The sequence below is a fragment of the Magnolia sinica genome, chromosome 16 (genome assembly GCF_029962835.1).
Source record: "Magnolia sinica isolate HGM2019 chromosome 16, MsV1, whole genome shotgun sequence".
NCBI lineage: Eukaryota > Viridiplantae > Streptophyta > Magnoliopsida > Magnoliales > Magnoliaceae > Magnolia > Magnolia sinica.
Window position 1 is genome coordinate 42,506,154 of NC_080588.1, and position 23,091 is coordinate 42,529,244.

The 23,091-nt window shown below is 43.2% G+C and overlaps 1 protein-coding gene across 1 annotated transcript; it reads right to left on the bottom strand.

Annotated features, from left to right (window-relative positions):
* Nucleotides 1-20,108: 20,108 nt before the first annotated feature.
* On the bottom strand, nt 20,109-22,012 carry LOC131229665 (protein LYK5-like). The gene has a single exon (XM_058225655.1). It carries the CDS (start codon nt 21,975-21,977, stop codon nt 20,148-20,150), a length of 1,830 nt encoding a protein of 609 aa, XP_058081638.1. The 5' UTR covers nt 21,978-22,012; the 3' UTR covers nt 20,109-20,147.
* Nucleotides 22,013-23,091: the final 1,079 nt, after the last annotated feature.

The following is a 23,091-nucleotide window of genomic DNA, read 5'->3' on the forward strand; positions in this document are numbered from 1 at the left end:
AAGACATTGGAAGCTTCTTGTAGGCAGTTGCCAGAAGAGAAAGAGCAGGTCAAGATGTGCTTAAATTTTCCAAAGCTGATTCAAAGGCCCATGTGTATCAACAGTCAGACAATTAAAAGATTACTATTAAATAATGACTCTCGATACCATAGTTAGATGACATGCTTAATATGCTAGAAGGTGCTATGATTTTCTCTAAACTAGATATGAGGAGCATGCACTATCATATTCGTATTCGGCCCAATGATGAGTGGAAAATGGCATTCAAGACCAATGAATGGTTGTGTGAGTGGATGGTAATGCCCTTCAGTCTATCGAACGCACCAAGCACATTTATGCGTTTGATGAATCTAGTGTTGAAGTTGTTATTTTGACAGTTTGTGGTAGTATATTTTGATGATATCATAATATATACCCAGGTGAGACGAAGCACATGGAACATCTCAAGCAAGTGTTACAGGTCCTAGTAGTTAACAAGTCGCACCTCAACTTGAAGAAGTGTAATTTTTTTTACAAACAACTTGTTGTTCTTAGGATTTGTTGTGACATCTATGGGCATTTGTGTGAATAATGAAAAGGTACAAGCCATGGAAAATTTCGATGAGAATTCATAAAGTGAGGATTTTCAATGGGTTGGCTGCACTCTATCATCAATTCATGTAGAATTTTAGCACTATAGTCACACCCATTATAGATTGCATGAATAAATGGTTGTTTTAGTGGACTGATGAGGCTAACAAGAGCTCTGCTGAAATTAAGCATCGATTGTCCATAACATCGGTCATGGTTCTTCCTAGTTTGACAAGCTATTTGAGGTTGAGTGTGATGCCTCATATGTCGTAATTAGAGAAGTCTTATCACAGAAAGGTAAGTTAGTAGCCTTCTACAGTGAGAAGCTAAGTGAAGCCCCAAAGAAATAGTCAACATATGAGCTTAAGATATATGTAGTGGTTCAAGCGTTGTGACATTGACGGCATTATCTTATTCAGAGATAGTTTTTTCTCTACACTTACCATCAAGCCTTAAAATTTGTTAATAGTCAGGTTAACGTGAACCGTGTGTATGCTAGATGGGTCACATTTTTGTGAAAATTCACATTCATTTTGAAGCACAAGTCAAGGCAGTAAAATAAGGTGGTTGATGCACATAGTTGTCGTGCATCACTACTGGTTACAACGAGCAATGAGGTGTCAGCTTCAACTTTCTTAATGAGCTGTGTACCAAGGATGAAGACTTCAAGGATGCATGGATGAGGTGTCAAGAGGGTCATCCCCATGACCTGCGTATGCAAGACATTTTTTCTTCAAAGGGAATCAACTGTACATAAATTATCTAAGAGCTACATGCAAGTGGCCTTGGTGGAAACCTTGGGCAATACAAGACGTAGGCTCTTGTTGAGGAATGGTATTACTGGCCATAATTGGTACGTGACATTGGTAAAGCAGTGTAGTACTGTCCTATTTGTCAGACCACTAAGAGGCAATCTTAGAATACCAGCTTATACACCCCGTTACATGTGGCTGACGGCCCTTGGGAGGACTTATCTATGGACTTCGTAGTTAGTCTCCCACGAACATAGCGCAGCATGGATTCAGTATTCATAGTGATAGATCATTTCCCAATGATAGCACACTTTATCCCATGTAAGAAGACCCTCGATGTAACACACGTGGTGAATCTATTCTTCAAAGAGGTCGTGCAACTACACAGAGTTCCCAAGACCATTACTTTTGACCATGATACAAAGTTCATTAACCGCTTTTGGTAGAATTTATGGAATCAGTTCGGTACGCTACTTCAATTCAGTAGTGCCTACCACCCGTAGACCAATGGGTAGACTGAAGTTGTGAATCACATATTGGAAAACCTCCACTGGTGTATTTCAGGTGTCAAGCCGAAGCAGTGGGATTTAACATTATCTAAAGCAGAGTTTGTGTTCAACAATATAGTGAACCGCTCGATAAGGAAGTTCTTATTCCAAATTGTTTATGGTCGAGTGTCCCACCAAACACTTGACTTAATCCATCTGCCCAAGCTCCTAGGCATGAGCATTATAGCAGAATATATAGCAGGCAAAATCATGGGCATTCATGTGGATGTGCAAGCCAAGTTGTAACCTTTAAACAACAAGTATAAGGAGCAAGCCTATAGGCATTGACGGCAAAAGGTGTTCGAGGTGGGTAACAATTTTATGGTTCATATACATAAGGAGATATTTCCGACCAGGAGTTAAAACAAATTAAAGAACAAGAAGATTGGACCAGTACCAATTCTCCAAAAGATCATTGATAACACTTACGTTGTTGATATTTTGGATGACATGGAGATCTCATGTACTTTTAACATTGTAGACTTGAACAAGTATCATGAACTGAAGCTAGATGAGAACTCAAGGTCGAGTTCTTGTGAAGTGGAGGGGACTGATGTAGAGCAGGTCATAAACGCTTTCATAGCAAATATGGACCAGAGAAGGCCCGATCTGAGGCGGAAATGATTCGGAGCATTAGAACTTTAAATCATTCATATCTCACAAACAAGAATGAGTTTTTGGACATATTATATATGATTTTAGGGTAGGATGAGGACCTACTTAAGCCAACTAATCCCTACATCGGGTTGCCCATGCCGAATTTGCGAGATTCCATTAGATCAACGGTCAAAAGTCCCTTTTAGTTTCATTTTTACTATCAATAATAAGTTTTAGTTCGAGTATAACTTTTGATCCTTTCAGTTATAGAAATCATGCCCAATATGAAAAGGGCTCAAAAAAGTTAAAAGAATAACGTGGTTGGGCCAAATTGGACACTTACTTTTTTGTGGATGAAAACCACGAAGTCTACTAGGAACAGAGGTCGTCTATAAATAGTAAGTTATGTTTGTTGGGTGTTTGAGTTAGAGTCTAAGTCCAAAACTCAATTCTAAGCTTAAGTTCCTTATTTTAAGAGTAGTGATTTCGATTTGGAATAGTTATCTATAACGCCCCGGGTTTTAGGACCCGAGTATGCAACTCGTTTCCTAAAAATCGGGATGTTAGCAGATTATCAAATGGTAATCAATACATGATCAAAGTTCAATTTACGAAAATTAAGCGTAGTATAGGATATGCAAAATGAGAATAATATCCTGTCCCACTCAGCTGGGGGCATAAAAACAAAACTCAAGTTCCAAAGTGTACTGAGATAAACATAAACAACTATATTTACTGATTTAACCTTCTCAAACGACTCCTCGTCGCTCCAGCATCAGTAGTCCCGAAGTCCACTGCGTAGTTTTCCATCCCTACACTTGTATCCTTTATATAGTTGAACATTGATGAATGAGTGGCTAGCTCAATGTGATCTCCCCTCAAGATTTCGCACTACCACCCTAGGCAAGAAATAACATGAAAGCAGCAAGACATACAAAACAATACATGATGCAGTCTTATTAATGTATGAAGGTATTAGTACACATCAACTAGAGATGCTTATCCAGTTGGCTTTTGGGAAAAGCCCATATAATGTGGCCGGTCACTAGCAAGAGAACGTAGTACATGCGTAGTGCCAAACTCACCGAGCGTGGGTCGATAGTCGATGCTCTAGTAGCTAGTGAAATGATACCCAGCTAAATCCTATTAGGCACGTCTTACAACATCTAGAATTAACCGCCCGAATGCTATATATACATGATTTGCCCAACCGTTATTAATCCGTTTACAACCAGCAGGTTTAGTGGAGCTCAAGGTCACTACGGATAGCTCATAACCTAGTGTAGGCCGATGGCTCGGGCATATTGTCCCATGACCACCATCCCCGGTCCATAAGTCTACTGCCTTAGGGTGTGAGTAGAACTCATCAACACATAGCCAATCAACTCTCAATGTATGGGGAACTACCATCGTATGCTGACTAGGAATAAAGGGTTGATGATATTAAATACAATACTAAATGAAGACTGTATGCACGTTTTAAATGCGATTAATCATCAACAATGAAAATGCAGAAGGGTTCATTCATAGTCAGTTAGGTGGAATCACTCAATGGTATACCCCATGAATCAGACTGCCACTAACATAACCTCCATGTTAAGGGTCTAGTCCTATCATAATCAATTCCGTTACACCCTAAGTACGAAATCCCTTCAATGAGAGTTTTTTTAAAGAAATTTTGAGTCACATGTGTCTTTAAAATCAATACAATACTCAGAGAAGATAATATGGATATTTAATAGCAGGGTTAAGCAAAGCTCATATATAATTCAAGAGACCCCTTAAGTAGTCAAGTCCTAACATTCATATGATCATAACTTAACAATTCTTAGGCATGTCTGTAAGCAGGTTAATCAAATGATTTAATCCATTCTAAAACATGTGTGCAAGTAATCTAGCAATTGGTTTAATACATTCTAAGACATCCGGTCAAGTAAACTAACCAAGTGATTTAATAAGTTCTAGCACGTGTGATTAAGTAGGCTACTCAAGTGATTTAGTAAACCTTTAAGACATGTTTAGGTAAACAAGTCAAATGAACTTAGTGGGTTTTAAGGCATATATATATATATATATATATATATATATATATATATATATATATATATGTACGTAAACTACTCAAGTACTCTACTAAATCCTAAGGCATTTGTGGCATTGTTTAAGTAGACTAAGCAAACATTCAAACCAATTCCTAAGGCACTTGTTTAAGTAAACAATTTAGATATCTTTAATCCATGTGTTTAAGTAAACTACTCGGATATTCAGATCATTTATAAGGCATGTATTCAGGTAACTACTCGAATGATTAACTATTTATGAGTCATCGTTCGTAGTTATAGTAAAGGTTACTCCTAGTATAGTTTAGAGATGGAAAGCTTAAGGGGAAGGAAAATCATCACAAGACAAGTTGTAGTGCATCCCTCGATCCAAGCTCCCCTGAGTGTCTTGCGACCCAATATCATGCAAGTGATTTCTAGGTTGTCATTTCTGATTCAACATCCCACATTAGATAAGTATTTCAAGTACCTAAACCATTAAGAGTGTGTGGGGCTTTGTAGGGTTTATTATGATGGGGGTTGGGCCTGCATCAAGGTGACCAGGGCCACCAACGATTTATTCCAACAAGGTGGCCCAACTGAACTTAACTTGGGCTTGATTTGGCCCAGTTTGGTGGCTCCAAAGGTGTACCAAACACTAGGCCTGGTTCCCATTTACAACCCAATCTGAACAGGGCCTAACTGGCCCAGTTTACTAGGCCCCAAATAGGTGCCCCAGCTGGCTCGTCCCAAATTTTCGATGGTGGTCCACCTGTTCTTACTGGGTGCGGCCCACTTGTTGTAGCGTGCGGCCCCCTACTGCAGCGTGCGGCCCACCTGCTGCAACGTGTGGCCCACCTGTTCTTACAGGGTGTGGCCCACCTATGATTCAAGGTGAGGCCCACTTAGTGCGGCCCACTAAATCTGGTCTAGCCTGATTTTTGGCCTGGTTTTTCGCCCATCTCTAGGCTAGCTTTTGGCCCAAGTAACGGCCCATTCGAGGTCTGATTTTCAGTACGTTTCCAGGTCTATTTTTGGCTTGGATTGAAGCTTATTTAAAGGCTTGTTGCAGCTTGGATTGAAGCTTATTTGAAGTTATTATTTGGTCCCCAAAACATGGCCTATTAGCAAGCCAATTCTTGCTCGAATCAAGGCCTGACGAGAGCCTATTCTCAGCCCATTACAGAGTCCAGTTAAGGGTCTGTTCTCAGCTTGGTTTTAGCCCAGTTGAGAGCCCATTTCAGCTTGGATTTAAGGTCTATCTAGAGGCCTATTACAACCCTATTTATGACCCACTAAAGGCCTGGCTCCTACTTAGATTAATGGCCCATCTTTGGCCCAAATTGCGGGCCAGCTGATGAATAATTTCGGCTAAGTGCAATGGCCTGCTAAAAGGCCTTCTTTGGTCTTAATTCAAGGCCTGGCTAAGGCCTCAAATCGAGGCCCATTTGAGGGCTACTTTCAGTCTAAATCAAGGTCCACTTGAGGGCCATTATTAGCTTAGTTTCAGTCCAATCTTGGCCTCAAGCATGGCTGGAATTTCCACAACAATGTGTCGTTAGATGAAAGGAAAGAAGAACAAGGGAAGGTAGGCCGTTACCTGGCCTATTTCGACACTGGCTGGGTCAGCTTAACTTAGTTGCAGATGCAACAACGGTTAGTAAGGAGTTATGGTTTGAAAGAATATACCTAGGCAGTTGTAGGGCCTATACCTAATGGATTCCTGACCTCAGGATTCAGTGAGGCAGCAACCCACTCTTCTGAGTGGTTGAACATGATCAAGTCGAGCTAAAGGTGGGCCAAGTCGAGCTGAGTAGTTGCTGACTTGCTCCACTTGTTGCTACTCTCCCTCTTCTCTCTCTTTCTCTCTTTCCCTATTTTCTTTCTTTCTCTCTTTTCTTCTCTCTCTCCCTGGTGCAAATCCCAAGGGTAGCAATAGCCCTATTTATAGGCATGAGAGAGAGCCTATCAACGGTTGAGAGGGAAACGCCGTTTATAATGGTCCTCCTTGAAAATCCGCGATGCATGGGGTCCATCTGACGCTAGGGATGGATTCCCACTACAATGGCCCACCAGGAAAGTTAATTTTTAGCCCTGGTGGGGTCCATCTCGTGATCATGAGTCGGGTGGTTTAACTGAGAAGATGAAGTGGCCATTAATGGCAAATCATCCTCCAGGGTATTTCAGTATGATTTTGGTCCATTTGAGCATACTAGATGGGGCCTCTGATCAGCGTGGGGCCCACTTTTTGGGCCTTTTACGTGAGTTTCAGAATATCTCATGAGATATTCCATTTCTCATTATTTTCTTATGAGATGAGATGAGATGTTTCTCATCTCCATCTCGTACCACCCTGGGTGAGGGGCGAGGATGGCTCCACATGGCCCAGGGGGCGACCAGAGATGCGCCAGTAACCATTTCCCGAAGTGGGAAACTCCTTTTCACTTTTTCTTGGTGGAGGCCCTTGTTCGGCCATTTTTAGCAGTGAGAGAAAACAGTTCCAAATGGCGAGTGAACAGTTGGGATTGCCTGGCCAAATGGGCCTTGAACCACTCGTTTAGCCCACTAATGGTCCACCATCTGAGAATCTTAGCCACTCATGAAGTCTTGGTCGGCTCCGATTTAGATTTACCATTTCTTTGCATGGGCCCGAAAGCCTATACAGTTTTGGTCCGCCGGACCCTATGAACAAGATGGATAGTTTGGATCGTCCAGATAGTGGCTAAGGTGGGCCACTTTGGAGGTCGAAGTCTGTCAGTTCAAAATTACAAAAGGCGGGAGAAATTTTCGCTTTTTTGGAAAGAGTTTGGTCAAAGCTGGTTTGACCAGCTTGGCGCATCTAGTGCACGGGTGCACTCGCACCCTATATGGGGTCCACTATGATGTTTATGATAAATCCACTTCGTTCAATCGTCTTGGGGGGCCCCACTTAGGGGTCCTGGCCCGGTTTGGGGTGGGACTAAGGCCCAGGTGGGCCGTATCACTCGTCCAAGGCCTCTTTATGGCCAATACAATCGATCCAATGGCTGGATCATACTTGATTTCAACGGTTAAATATGGATTTAAGACACAATGGTGTTGTGCTGGCTATTCACTAGCCTTTGAAGATCGATCTTTAAAGTATTGCTACGATTAGTTGATTTAGGAACGATTCTGACTTAAAGTACTTGATCGAGATTACCTTCTTTACTGATGTAGAGTGCAATTCGACTTCTAGTGCCTCTAGTGGGTGTCCTTAATGATGACTGGAAGCCTCATCCTGCACACGTTGAATCTAAGTTTTTGGTTAATTGATTCTGGATTTCTACTGATGTAGGTTTAAGTGGTAACACCCATGTACCAGAGGTGTGGGGTGTTACACTCTACCCCCCTAAAAAAAAATTTCCCTCGAAATTACCTGTGGTGTGTTGTTGAACAAGTGAGGGTACTTCTCCATGACCTCCGCTTCTCGTTCCCAAGTCGCTTCTTCCTCGTCATGGTGCGGTCAGAGAACTTTGACCAGCGGTATCGTCTTCGTCCTCAAGACCTGCTCCTTGCAATATAGGATGCAAATAGTCTCCTTGATATAAGAATCATCCTCGGTGAGCTTGACCTGCTCCCAACTGACGGTATGTGACTCATCTGTTGTATGCTTCTTCATCATGGATATGTGGAAGATGTTGTGGATGTTTGCTAAGGTAGAAGGTAGTGCCAAGCAGTACGCTACAGCTCCCACACGATCTAATATCTCGAACGGCCCAATAAATCGCAGCGCTAACTTTCCTTTCTACCCAAACCTCATCAAGCCCTTCATAAGCGAAATCTTCAAGAATACATGATCGCTCACCGCGAATTCCAAGTCACAACGTCGATTGTCCATAGAGCTCTTTTGTCTGCTCTGGGCAATGCACAAACGCTTTCGAACAATATCAATGACCTAGGTAGTAGCCTGAACAAGCTCGGGCCCTAACAAGCTTCTCTCCCTGACCTCTGCCAAGCACTAAGGGGTTCAGTAAGGGTAGCCATAGAGAGCCTCATATGGTGTCATGCTTATGGTGGACTGGAAACTGTTGTTGTATGCAAATTTTTCCAGACCCAAGTGATTGTCCCAGTTATCTTGAAAGTCCAGAACGCATGCTCTTAGCTTATCCTCCAAGATCTGATTTACCCTCTTGGTATGTCCGTCTGTCTGAGGATGAAACGCCGTGCTGAACTTAAGCTCTATGCCCATCTCTTACTATAACCTCTTCCAAAAGGTGGAAGTAAACCCGGAGTCTCGGTTTGATATAATTTCCCGCAGGAACCCGTAGGACCACAAGACTTCCCAAATGTATAATCTTGTCGGACTATTAGTTGAATCGGTCGTGTGAATCGGAAGGAATCAGGCAGCCTTTATCAGCCTATTGACAATGACCCAAATCAAATCGTGCTTCCTCTGTCCTAGGAAGGCCGGATATGAAGTCCATGGAGATGTTGTCCCACTTCCATTCAGCTAGTGGCAGTAGTTGAAGGAGGTCGTGGGCTTATGATGTTCGGCCTTAATATTCTGACACACCATGCAATTCGCCGCAAAGCCTGCAATGTCCTTCTTCATGTTGTTCCACCAGTACTGTCTCTTGATGTCGTTGTACATCTTGGTGTTACCCGGGTGGACAACTAATTTGGAATGGTGGGCTTCTACCATAACTTTTTTTTTATTAGCTTGTTAGTACACACCCATGTCAGTACACACACACACTCCATGTTAGCCACCCCCACTAGGGATCGATACCAACACCTCAAGTGTTGAAATGAGGTATCTCCACTCAGTCTACCAGTTGAGCTATGGATCTGGGTGTGCTTCTACCATAACTTCCTTCCTCAAATCAACATTTTTTGTAACGCACACTCACCCCTGATATCGAAGACCATCGTCTGGGCATTTCTTTGCATCTACACCTCTTCTTCATTTTGACAAGCCACTCATCCTGGTCTTGGCAAAGATTACCTGTCGAACCAGGGTCGACTCTACTGTCAAGAGGGCTACGTAAGCATCCGGTTTGTCGAGGGTAAGTTGGATGTCAAAGTCCTGCACGAACTCCATCATCTCCCACTCCTTGATCATCAAGGTGGCTATTAACTTGTCTTCTTCTTTCAGCCCAGTCATCTGCCACGGAGTTCACCTTATTCGGGTGGTAAGATATGTCGAAGTGGAAGTCCTTGAGCATCTCCATCCACCAATGCTAGCGCATGTTCAAGTCCTTCTGCGTGAATATGTATTTTAGGCTCTTGTAGTCGCAGAACAACTGAAATTCTTCCCCATAGAGGTAGTGCCTCTATATCTTCAGGGCAAAGACTACTGCTACCAATTCCAGATCGTGCGTCAGGTAGTTCTCCTCATGCTTCTTCAGCTGTCATAATGCGTAGGCAATCACCCTGTCATTCTGCATCAGTACACGTTCCAGCCCCAATTTCGACGCATCGCTGTATACTACAAACGTCTCTCCCTCTTGTGGAAGAGTGAGTACTGGCGCGGAAGTCAGTCTCATCTTTAGATCTTGAAAGGCCGCTTCTGTGTTCTCATCCCACGCTACCCTGCCATGCCCAGAAAACTCCAGACCTTAGTGACTGTAGTAGGTTGCTCCCACTTGGATACTGCTTCCACTTTGGCCAGATCAACTACTATTCCTTCCACCTTCACTACATGTCCCAGAAAACTTGCACTTGCTCAGCTTGGTGTACCAGCTGGTTCTCCTTCAGAGTGTTCAAGAATATACACAAGTGCTACTTGTGCCCTTCTCAACTCTTTGAGTAAACTAGAATATCATCGATGAACACAATTACGAACCGATCCAGGTATGGCATGAATACCCGGTTCATCAGGTCCATAAACACGACTGGGGCATTAGTGAGACCGAATGACATAATCAAGAACTCGTAGTGCCCATAGCGAGTTCTGAACGCTGTCTTAGGGATATCTTCATCCCTAATACTCAACTGATGGTATCCGGACTACAGATCTATTTTGGAGAAGTATTTGACATCCTTAAGTTGATCGAACATATCATCAATGCACGGCAAGGGATATCTATTCTTTATTGTTACATCATTTAGCCTTCTATAATCTATACAGAGATGCATCGACCCGTCCTTCTTTTTCACAAAGAGGACTGGGTCTCCCCAGGGAGAAACGCTAGAGCGGATGAAGCCTTAGGCTAGTAATTCGTCAATCTGACTCCTCAGCTCCTCCATCTCATAAGGAGGCATGCGAAACGGAGGCAGCAATATGGGAGCGGTCCCTGGCTTGAGGTCAATACAAAAACCTACTGCTCTTCTAGGGGGCAACCCTGGTATTTCTTGAAACACCTATGGAAAATCTCGCACTACTGGTACCTGGTTGATGGTGGTTTCTATTGTTTCGGATTCACTTAAGTCCTACAAGCTCTCAAACGTCTCACGTTTGCCTCTCCCCTTCAGGGTGAAGGAGGCCTGCCCGGGGACGGATATAGCAACGGTCTTGTCATGACAGTGCATGACCGCACGCACTAAGGTAAGACAATCCATCCCAAGGAGGACATCAAAATGTCTGACGGGCATGACGATCAGGTCCACGGTTACTTCATGATTCGCGAGAGTTATGGGGCACGCTTTGTACACTTTATCAGTTTCCACGAACTTACCCATAGGGGATGCTACGACTAAGGGAGCATGCATTTGAGTTGTGTTCAGCTCTAATCCAGATGTGATAGCAGAATCAATGAAAGACAGAGTTGCACTAGAATAAAATAGGGTGAGCACAGGGGTACCGTTGATGTGAGCAATACCATAAATGGTCTGAAGAGGGTCCTGTTCAACTTCTATAGCAGCAACTGCATATACTCAAGTCGAGGGAACCCTCTACTGAGTCTGAGGTCCCTATCTGGGTTGTTGGGGCCTAGGTGCTGCCCCGACTACTGCACGGTTCTGCTGGGGGCGATTCGCTGCGGCGCGTTGCCCTTATTGGCTATCCTCTTCTAGTAATATTAGGCGATGTGGTTCCCTCTGCTACAGTAGTCGCAATTCCTGCCGTGGGGCATGGTCGGAGCTCGCGTGGGTAGCAACCTGAACCTCCCTGCTAGAACAGGTAAAGCAGGAGGAGCCTTCCTCGGTTTGGCCACGGCGTCTCGGGCTGGGAGGCATGAGCGGATATTGCGCTCGAAGTCTTTCTTGACTCTCATTGCCTTATCTACTAATTTTGGGAAATCCCCGAAATCCTATGCGCACAGCCGAGACTATATCCCAGGCTTGAGTCACTCCTTAATTTTCTGCAACTTATACTCCTCGTCCTAGAGGGCCTTGGGCACATATCAAGAAAGCTCATCAAACTACGCCTCGTACTGGGCGACCGTTAGGTTCCCCTGTTCTAACTTCAGGAACTGCGTGATCTTTTCATTTCGGCATAATCGCAAAAAATATTTCTCCAGGAACTTTGTCCTGAAGCCGGCCCATGTCCAAGCGTATCCAACCGGTACGCTCCTCTGCATACTGTCCCACCAATTCTCAGCCTCTACCTCGAGTAGGTACATGGCTAGGGTGTTCATCTGGGAGTCCGTGCACTCAATGCTCTACTTGAACCAGGTCAGGTGCTCCTCTGAAGGTCAGTGGGTGAAGTCTCAAGAAGCGATCGAATACATCTGAGCCCCTGACGTCCCTATCTCGGGATGTCGCCCTATGGTCCCTATCCCGTAGAGTCTACATCATCAATGCATGCATGTCCTGCTACTGTCGTGCGAACGTATCTTGTTGTTGTTGCATAGCAGTGGCCATCTGCGTAAAGGCTGCAAAGGCCAATGCCCCCGTCAGTGAATCTGTAGGTACGTTGACCGATGGCGTCCTCTGCTCAAAATACTGGGAGGGCAGCCCCGATGGAATGACCCGAGGGGAAACAGAATCCCCTATGACTTCTGATCCCATGTCCATATTCGCCACCCCAGGCGGAAGGCCTAGCGTATAGACAGGGCTACCCTCCAGCTGGCTCTCAGTCGACGGGAGGGGATGTATGTCGATGGTACGGATCTGATGTGATCATAGTACAGGTGGCATGGCTTCCTGTAAGGTAGAATTTCATGGTTCAGGTATTGAAAAAATGATTCTAGTCAATTACGAAACAACACAATAGTCAGAGATCTTGCCTGTCGCATGGCGTACAAGTTTAGTTTCTAAATGATACTCCTAGTTGAAATTTCAGGGGGACTAAGGTTTCAGTTTCTAAGTTTAGATGACTAACTTGCCGTTTCCTAAGGGATTCTAAGTTCTTTCCTAGGTAGTTCATACTCTGAGTTCTTTCTAGCTATTGGGGATCTCTTCATAGGTTCAATTGTTCATTCTGCTAATACTAAGGGACCTAAGTGTTTTGTTTCTATGTTTACTCATCTTACTTACTTTCTAAGGGACATTTCTAAGTTTTGTCTCAGTTAATCCTTTAAGGTTTTATATGTTGATCCCACTGCCAGGCTATCTCATACTCTGCTTTAATACCAACTTGTAACGCCCCAGTTTTCCGGACTCGAGTATGCAAATCGTTTCCTAAAAACTCGGATGTTAGCAGATTATCAAATAGTAATCAATACATGATCAAAGTGCAATTTATGAAAATCAAGCATAGTATAAGATAAGAAAAATGAGAATAATACCCTAGCCCACTCAACTGGGGGCTTAATACAAAAGTCAAGTTCCAAAGTGTAATGAGATAAACATAAACAACTAATCTACTGATTTAGCCCAAAGTAAGCAGCCGCCTCCTGGTGCAGCTCCTCGAACAACTCCTCATCTGCTCTAGTTTCAGCAATCCCGAAGTCCGCCATGTAGTCTTCCATCCCTACACATATATCCTCTGTACGATTGAACATTGATGAATGAGTGGTCAGCTTAGTGTGATCTCCCCTCAAGATTTCACACCGCCATCCTAGACAAGAAATAACATGAAAGCAGCAAGGCATACAAAATAATATATGATGCAGTCTTATTAATATGTGGATGTATGAGTGCACATCAACTGGGGATGCTCATCCAGTTGGCTTTTGGACAAAGCCCATGCAATGTGGCCAGTCACCAGCGAGAGTACGTAGTACATGCGTAGTGTCAAACTCACTGAGAGTGGGTTAATACTCGATGGTCTGGTAGCTATCAAAATGATACCCAGCTAAATCCTATTAGGTACATGCAACAACATCCAGAACTAACCACCCGTCACCACCTAAATGATATGTATGCGTGATTAGCTCAACCATTATTAATCTGTTTACAACCAGTAGGTTTAGTGGAGCTCAAGGTCACTATGGGGAGCTCATAGCTAAGCATAGGCCGACGGCTCGAGCATAGTATCTCATGACCACCATCCCCGGCCCATGAGTCTACCACCTTAGGGTATGGGTAGAACCCATCAACACATGGCCAATCAACTCTCAATGTATGGGTAACTACCATTGTATGCTGACTAGGAATGAAGGGTTGATGATATTAAATACAACAACTAAATGAAGACAGTATGTATGACTTAAACGCGATTAATCGTTAACAACGAAAATGCGGAAGGGTTCGTTCCATAATCAGTTAGGTGGAATCACTCCATAAATGGTAAACCTCATAAATCAGACTGCCACTAACATTACCTCTATGTTGAGGGTCTAGTCCTATCATAGTCAATTCCGTTACACCCAAAGTAGGGACTCTCTCTAATGAGAGTATTTCTAGAGAGATTGTGAGTCACATGTGCCTTTAAAATCAATACAATACTAAGAGAAGATAATATGGATATTTAATAGCAGGGTTAAGCAAAGCTCATATATAATTCAAGAGACCCCTTAAGTAGTCAAGTCCTAACATTCATATGATCATAACTTAACAATTCTTAGGCATGTGTCAAGCAGGTTAATCAAATGATTTAATCCATTCTAAAACATGTGTGCAAGTAATCTAGCAACTAGTTTAATATGTTATAATACATATGGTTAAGTAAACTAACCGAGTGATTTAGCAAGTTCTAGCACTTGTGATTAAGTAGGCTACTCAAGTAATTTAATAAACCTTTAAGACATATGTTTAAGTAAACAAGTCAAATGAACTTAATGGGTTTTAAGGCATATACACACACACACACACACACACACACACACACACACACACAAACACATGTAAACTACTCAAGTACTCTACTAAATCCTAAGGCATTTGTTGCATTGTTTAAGTAGACTAAGCAAACATTCAAACCAACTCCTAAGGCACTTGTTTAAGTAAACAATTCAAATATCCTTAATCCATCTGTTTAAGTAAACTACTCGAATATTCAGATCATTTATAAGGCATGTATTTAGGTAACTACTCGAATGATTAACCATTTATGAGTCATCATTCGTAGTTATAGTAAAGGTTACTCCTATTATAGTTTAGAGATAGAAAGCTCAAGGGGAAGAAAAATTATCACTAGACAAGTCGTAGTGTGTCCCTCGATCCAAGCTCCCGTGAGCGTCTTGTGACCCAATATCACGCAAGTGACTTCCTGGTTGTCATTTTCGATTTAAAATCCCACATTAGATAAGTATTTCAAGTACCTAAACCTTTGAGAGTGCATGGGGCTTTGTAAGGTTTATTATGACGGGGGTTGGGCCTGCATCAAGGTGACCAGGCCCACTAATGATTTATTCCAACAAGGTGGCCCAATTGCACTTAACTTGGACTTGATTTAGCCCAGTTTGGTGGCTTTAAAGGTGGCCCAAACACTGGGCCTGGTTCCCATCTACAACCCAATCTGAACTGGGCCTAACTGGCCCAGTTTACTAGGCCCCAAATAGGTGCCCCAGCTGGCCCGTACCAAATTTCTGAGGGTGGCCCACCTGTTCTTACAGAGTGCAGCCCACCTATTGTAGCGTGCGGCCCCCTGCTACAGCGTGTGGCCCACCTGTTCCTATAGGGTGTGGCCCACCTGTGATTCAAGGTGAGGCCCACTTAGTGGGACCCACTGAATCTGGTCTGGCCTGATTTTTGGCCTGGTTTTGGCCCATCTCTCGGCTAGCTTTCTGCCTAAGTAACGGCCCATTCAAGGCCTGATTTTCAACACGTTTCCAGGTCTATTTTCGGCTTGGATTGAAGCTTATTTAAAGTCCTATTGCAGGTTGGGTTGAAGCTTATTTGAACGCGTTATTCGATCCCCAAAACATGGCCTATTAACAAGCCGATTCTTGCCCGAATCAAGGCATGAAGAGAGCTTGTTCTTGGCCCATTACAAAGCCCAGTTAAGGGTCTGTTCTCACCTCGATTTTAGCCTAGTTGAGAACCCATTTCAACTTGGATTTAAGGTCTATCTAGAGACCTGTTATAGCCCTATTTACGGCCCACTAAAGGCCTGGCTCCTACTCAGATTAATGGCCCATCTTCGACTCAAACTGTGTGCCAGCTAATAGATAATTTCAGCTAAGTGCAATGGCCTGCTAAAGGCCTGTTTTGGGCTCGATTTAAGGTCTGATTGAGGCCTCAAATCGAGGCCTATTTGAGGGTTGCTTTCAGTCTGAATCAAGGTCCACCTGAGGGTCGTTATCAGCTTAGTCTTAGTCCAATCTTGGCCCCAAACATGGCTGGAATTTCCACAACAATGTGCCATTAGATGAAAGGAAAGAAGAACAAGGGAAGTTAGGCCATTACCTAGCCTATTTCGATGCTGGCTGGGTCAGCTTAACTCAGTTGCCGATGCAGCAACGGACCTTATGGACGTTCCTTCCTAAATTAGCAAGGAGTTATGGTTTGAAAGAATTTATCAAGGTAGTTGTAGGGCCTATACCTGATGGATTCCTGACCTCAGGATTTAGTGAGGCAGCGACCCACTCTTCTGAGTAGTTGAACACGACTGAGTCGAGCTCGAGGTGGGCCGAGTAGCTGCTGACTCGCTCCACTCATTGCTACTCTCCCTCTCTTTTCTTCTCTCTCTCCCCCTGGTGTGAATCCTAAGGGCAGTAGTAGCCCCATTTATAGGCATGAGAGAGAGCCTATCAACGGTTGAGAGGGAAACGCTGTTTGCGATGGCCCTCCTTGAAAATCCGCAATGCATGGGGTCCATCCGACCCTGGGGATGGATTCCCACTGCAATGGCCCAACAAGAAAGTAATTTTTTAGCCTTGGTGGGGCTCATCTCGTGATCATGGGTTGGGTGGTTTAATGGAGAAGATGAAGTGGCCATTAATGGCAAATCATCCTCCAGGGTATTTCAGAATGATCTGGTTCGTTTGAGCAGACCAGATGGGGCCTCTGATCAGCATGGGGCCCACTTTTTGGGCCTTTTATGTGAGTTTCGGAATATCTCACGAGATATTCCATTTCTCACTATTTTCTCCACCCTGAGGTGAGGGGCTAAGATGGCTCCACGTCGCCCAGGTGATAACCAGAGATGTGCCAGCAACCATTTCCTGAAGTGGGAAAACTCCTTTTCACTTTTTCTTGGTACAGGCCCTTGTTCGGCCATTTCTGGCAATGAGAGAAAATGGTTCCAAATGGAGAGTGGATGGCTAGGATTGCTTGGCCAAACCGGCCTTGAACCACTCGTTTGGGCCCCTGATGGTCCACAATCTCAGGATCTTAGCCACTCATGAAGTCTTGGTCGGCTTCGAGCCAGATTTCCCAGTTCTTTGCATAGGCCCAAAAGCCCATACATTTTTGGTCCACAGGGCCCTATGAAGAAGATGGACGGTTCGGATTGTCCAGATAATGTCCTGGGTGGGCCACTTTGGAGGTCAAAGTTCGTTAGTTCAAAATTACAAAAGGTGGAAGAAATTTTCACTTTTTGTGAAAGAGTTTGGTCAAAGCTAGTTTGACCAGCTTGGTGCGTCCAGTGCACGTCGTGCACTGGATGCACTTGCACCCTATGTGGGGTCCACTGTGCTGTTTATGATAAATCCACTCAATCCAATCATCTTGGGGGTCCCACGTAGGGGTCCTAGCCGGTTTGGGAACGTATCACACGTCCAAGGCCTCTTTACAGCTAATACAATCAATCCAATGGCTAGATCGATTTGATACTTGATTTCAATGTCAAATATGGATTTAAGACACAGTGGTGTTGGGCTGGCAATCCACTAGCCTTCGAAGATCGATCTTTAGAGTATTGCTACGATTAGTTGATTTAGGAACGATTCTGACTTAAAGTGCTTGATCGAGATTACCTTTTTGACTTATGTAGAATGCAATTCGGCTTCTAGGGCATCTGGTGGGTGGCCTTAATGATGACTAGAAGCCCCATGCTGCATATGTTGAGTATAAGTTGTTTGGTTAATTGATTCTGGATTTCTACTGATGTAGGTTTAAGTGGTAACGCCCGTGTACCAGAGGTGCGGGGTGTTACATTATCCCCTAGGGAAGATGGTGATGGACCTCATCACATCCCTCTTACAGCTGCATGCAAGGCGGGGCAACAGTTGGGACCCGAATTGTGTATCCCCCCCCCCCGAAGAGACGACGGTCTTGGCAAGGGTTCCATGGGGCCATTGTGATGTATTTTTTAATCCACGTTGTCCATCCATTTGGTAGATCATTTCATGTGATAGGCCCAAAAATGAGACAAATAGTGGGCTCAGGTGAACTACCCAATAGAAAGTAGCAATGACAATGACGCCCACAGTTGAAACCTTCCCAAGGCCCACCATCATGTTTCTTTGCATTCCAACTGTTCACTAGGTCCCATGAGACCAGGATGAAGGAAAACACACACACACACACACACACACACACACACACACACACATATATATATATATTTATATATATATCAGTTTGATCCAAAACTTACGTGGCTCGGTAGAAGTTTTCAACCATAGGTGTTCAATTCATATTGTTTCCTTATGTTGTGGTCCACTTGAGCCTTCAATTTACCTTATTTTATGACTCATCACCTGAAATGATTGTTAAAATGGATGGATGGCGTGGTAAAACACATGCATTAATGTAAATCTGACTGCATACTGAGTTACTGAGTGGGCACTTATCATACATGAGTAAACTCTGCTGGGCGTACCGTGAATGTATGTGGTTTATCCACACCGTCCATCCATTTTTCCAGCTTATTTTAGGGTTGATCCAAAATTAAAATTGAAGCTTATCCAAAGCTCAAGTGGACCATACCACACGAAACAGTAGAAATAATGATTTCCTCTGTTGAAAACTTGCTAGGCCCACAGTAATGTTCATTTGTCATCCAACCTTCTTATAAGATCACACGAACATGGATGAATGTAAAAAACAAATATAAGGTTGATCCACAACTTCCATGGCTCTCAAGAAATTGTCCACGGTAGACAATCAATTCACACTGTTTCCTGTGATGTGGTCCATTTTAGCTTTTATATGCTTCAGTTTTGGAACAAGGCCCTAAAATCATCCGGTAAACATAAATCATAGTGGACCCCACAGAGTTACTCAGTATGCAATCCGCCTCCCATTAAGGTAGAACCGCGGAACCCCACCAGACCGTCCGTCTTTAGCTGGGTCCTGGTGGGGGTAGAACCCAATGCTCATCCCAACAGCTGGAGGGAGGGGGCGGACGTAAACTGCGTCCTACCCAGCCTGGACGGACTGGGTCCTGGCAAGTGCTCCGTGGTCTTACTGTGATGCATATATTTTATCTAATCCGTCCACCCATTTTAAAAGATTATTATTTTAAAGGATGAAATCAAAACAGAGCCAGATAAAAGGCTCCAGTGGACCACAACAAAGAAAATAATAGGAATTGAACGCCCATCATTTAAAACGCCTACCATTGAAAATTTCTTATGGCCAAGCTGATATTAGTGTTTTTCCTTCATCCAGGTCTATTTGACCTTATTAAAAAGTTCTATGGAAAATAAACATCAAGGTAGGCCCTAAAAAGGTTTCAACAGTGCCATATTATCACCACTGCTTCCTGTGGTGTGGCCCACTTGAGATTTGAACTTGCTTCATTTTTTACCTTTTTTATTAAAATGATCCGTTAAAATGGATGGACGGAATGTAGAAAACAAATACAACACGATGGCCCCAAAGAGCCCCTGCCAGGACCGAGTCCGTCATCGCAGGGGGAGAACGCAAGACGCTTCCCGAGAGGGCTCGCCGCTTTCCCTCTCAAGTTTTCCATCGCTTCAAGCATGCATCATGTGCGCGCGCGCATGCGAATGCATTCCTCCCTCAAATTTTGGACGACATGTGGATGGTCCAATCATGCGTCTAGACAATCCATATTTCCCAATGCCTCTAAAATCATAGGAATTCCCATGATCAACAATACAAATGGTGAAAACATGCAAACTAAAGACAACCACTAGCAACGGCCCAAATTGAATGACAGCAAATGTTTATCGATGCCACCCACCGTTGGACTGTCTCAGCGTAAATTTTGCTTAATGACAAACCAATACTGGATCTGACAGATTGGATGGTCCAGATCTTTTCCACATATGACACATTTAAAGTAAATTAGATGTGTGTGGCACGTATGTCTATATGTATAAAAATGTACAATTATTGTAATCTGAAGGAGTGAAATATGATATTTAAATAATATATTACACCATAGATTAAAACTCTAATCCTCATATAGTAATATGAATAACATTAAAATCAAAGCCCCTTACACAAATGAAAGATGATCTTATTCATATCATATTTACATTCCCCATTAAAACACAATCTCATACCATTCTTGCAAGGATCTTCAAAATGTCATTCATGGATGGTCTATGCAAAGGTTCATCTTCCACGCAAGCCTTAGCTAAAATAGCCATACACAATGCATCTCCAAGAGGATAATCGGCCTCCTTCAAACCTGGATCCATCAAACTTCTTAATCTCTGAAAACAATTTCCTTCACTTCCACAACCTCCCAAGAATCCAAGGGACTCTTTAAACAAACTCCCATCTAAAGCGTCTTTTCCTGATATGAGCTCAAACAAAACAACCCCAAATGCAAAAATGTCTACTTTAGCTGAAACCAATCCTTCAAGAAGGTATTCTGGTGCAATCCACCCTCCTACACTTGCAGCAATATCACTCTTTCCATTTGAAGAATACAGAACCGAAGCGACACCGAAATTCGCAATCTTCGCTCTCCCATCATGAGTTATCAAAATATTCCTGCTATTGATATTCATGTGAACATAAGATGGAATTGAACAGTAGTGTAAATAATGAAGTCCAACTGCAACATCATACGCTATCTTTGTCCGTCCTTGCCATTGAAGAACGTTAGAGGCATTCAATAGGCAGTCCCTCAAGCAGCTTTTTCCCGCATACTCAAAGACTAGATGGGACTGATGGCAATCATCTCCCCCATAGCACATTCCATGCAACCTCACAATATTTGTATGGTTGATTTTTGAGTACATATCGATAATCCGATGAGTGTCTTCAGAATTCATCTGTTTGATTATCACTTCAAAATCACCAATCCTTCCCTTATAAGCAGAGCTACTTATCTTGGTGTCCTCACTAAAATTATTCGTAGCTTCTCTGAGCTCGCCAATACTGTAATTGCATAGAGAATATTTTAGTGTTGACCCCATGGCAAGATCTAGAGATAAACGTGAAATTGGCGTGCTTTTTGCTCCTGAAGCCTCAAACTTCTTGTTCTTCATCTTCTTCATGCATTTGATATAAAACCCACCAGCAATAACCACTGAAAATAAGAAGAGAACACCCGCTGCCGCTCCTATAATATATAACTTGATTTTCCTTGAACTTGGGTCAGTTATTTTGACTGGAATTAGTGGAACAAAAACAGTATTCTGACCTCGGCAAGAATTACTGTGATGGGGATTAATGACTGGGATCCCTTTCAATGGGACCAAAAATGTTGTGTTGGGATAGACAGTCGGCCGGGTTTTGAAACCATTCGCAGCCCATATTTCTTCCTGAGGAATTCCAAATTTCTTTCCCAATTTACATGGGCCATCACCTTCTATAAAAGGGTAAGTTAAAAGGTAATTAGTGCCGTTGCTGCTAGTGGAATTATCTGGGCATGCACATCTTAGTGGGACATGAAGCTCCGTACCGCTGTTAACAGCATTCCGACTATTTGGGTTTGCTAGAAGAAGTGTGCGCGCTTTCAATAAGCCTTCGAAAACACCACAAGCAATCTCCGAATAAGACGTCAGTTCGAGAACAGCATAGGTGAGGTTGGCTTGAAAGAACTCACCTGAGCAAGAACAATTGATTGGAACCAAAACATCTGTCCCTGGTTTGAGAATCTGTGTTGCCGTTGTTAGATTGTTTATGTTGATTAGTTGATTTTGATCTGTGATGTTGAGAAGTCTGGCGATGTCTGAGATGGTTTGAAAGCCGAGTTGGGGGCGGTAGACAATGAATGTATGGCATGAATTGCTGGTGGAATTGCAAGTGTATTGGGAACCTGGGCGGAAATCGTGGCTTGAACAAGGGCTTCCATCGTAGGATTGCTGACAAGCAATACGTCTGAAGAAGATGAAGAAGATGATGATGATACAAGAAGAGAAGGGAAAAGCCATGGATTGTGGTATCAGTCGCTGTGAAATTGAATGGGAGGGAAGAGGCGTGGAGAGGGATGAAAATTTAAAGGACATGCGACCACAGATTTTAAAAATGAACCGTTGAAGGAGATATTTGTAGCGAAGACATTGTCTTAACGAAAACTACGATAACGTCACCATACGCTGGTTGAGCTGTGGTAACGCTGGTGTGCATGTGAATGTGGCAGGACATTCGCTCGCTACAATACATCTCTACGCGTTTTTTTTTTTTTTACACGGCTGGACTGTAGCCGTTGGATGTGGGGTCATGTTTCAACGATCCTAACCATTTGTACGATGGGCCTCACTTTAGATGGATGGTAGCCAAAAGGAAAATCTCTACTTTCAAATACTTGATTATTTTAATTCTTTCCCTTTGTGTATGAACGGTCTCTTTTCGATATTATTCCTTTTTGGATATCTCCCATCCAAGGTAACACCCAGGTAGAGCTGCGCATCGAGTCGAGTCGGACCGAGTTGGGGCTGACCCGACTAGATCCGGTTTTGAAGGCCTGACCCGAACTCGACCTGACTCGGTACCGAGTCCAACATGCCTGAGTCAATCTGAGTCCTGGTCTGGCTTGGACTAATTCAAACCAAGTCCGACCCGGTCAGAAATGGCCAGGTTGGGTCGAGTTGGCACTGAGTCGGATCAGTTCACCAAGGTAGGTTACTAAGCAAGGCTACAAAGGCTTGGGCTCAAAAACTTGACCAAGGGTTGAGCCCAAACTTAAAAATATATTCCTGGCGTGTTCAAACTATGTTCAAAATACAAACATTACTTAAAGTACTCTTGAATCTGCTATAAATGTTTCAATGATCAAAATATTCATAATCATGTGTATGAAATAAACTTATATTTTTTGACCACTTCTCATTTCCTCTCTCATTTAACGATATGAGATTAGTCATGTAAAAATTAAAATGAGCATAGATACATTTGTTGCATGTTACAATATAAAGAAGACCCCTCTCAAAGCTAGGCATTGAGTTGAGCCGGATTGAGTTAGGGCTAACCCTACCCAATCCAATTTTAAAATCAAAAGTAAATAAATCATGTCCATAAAACGAACAAACTAAATAAACATTGTAA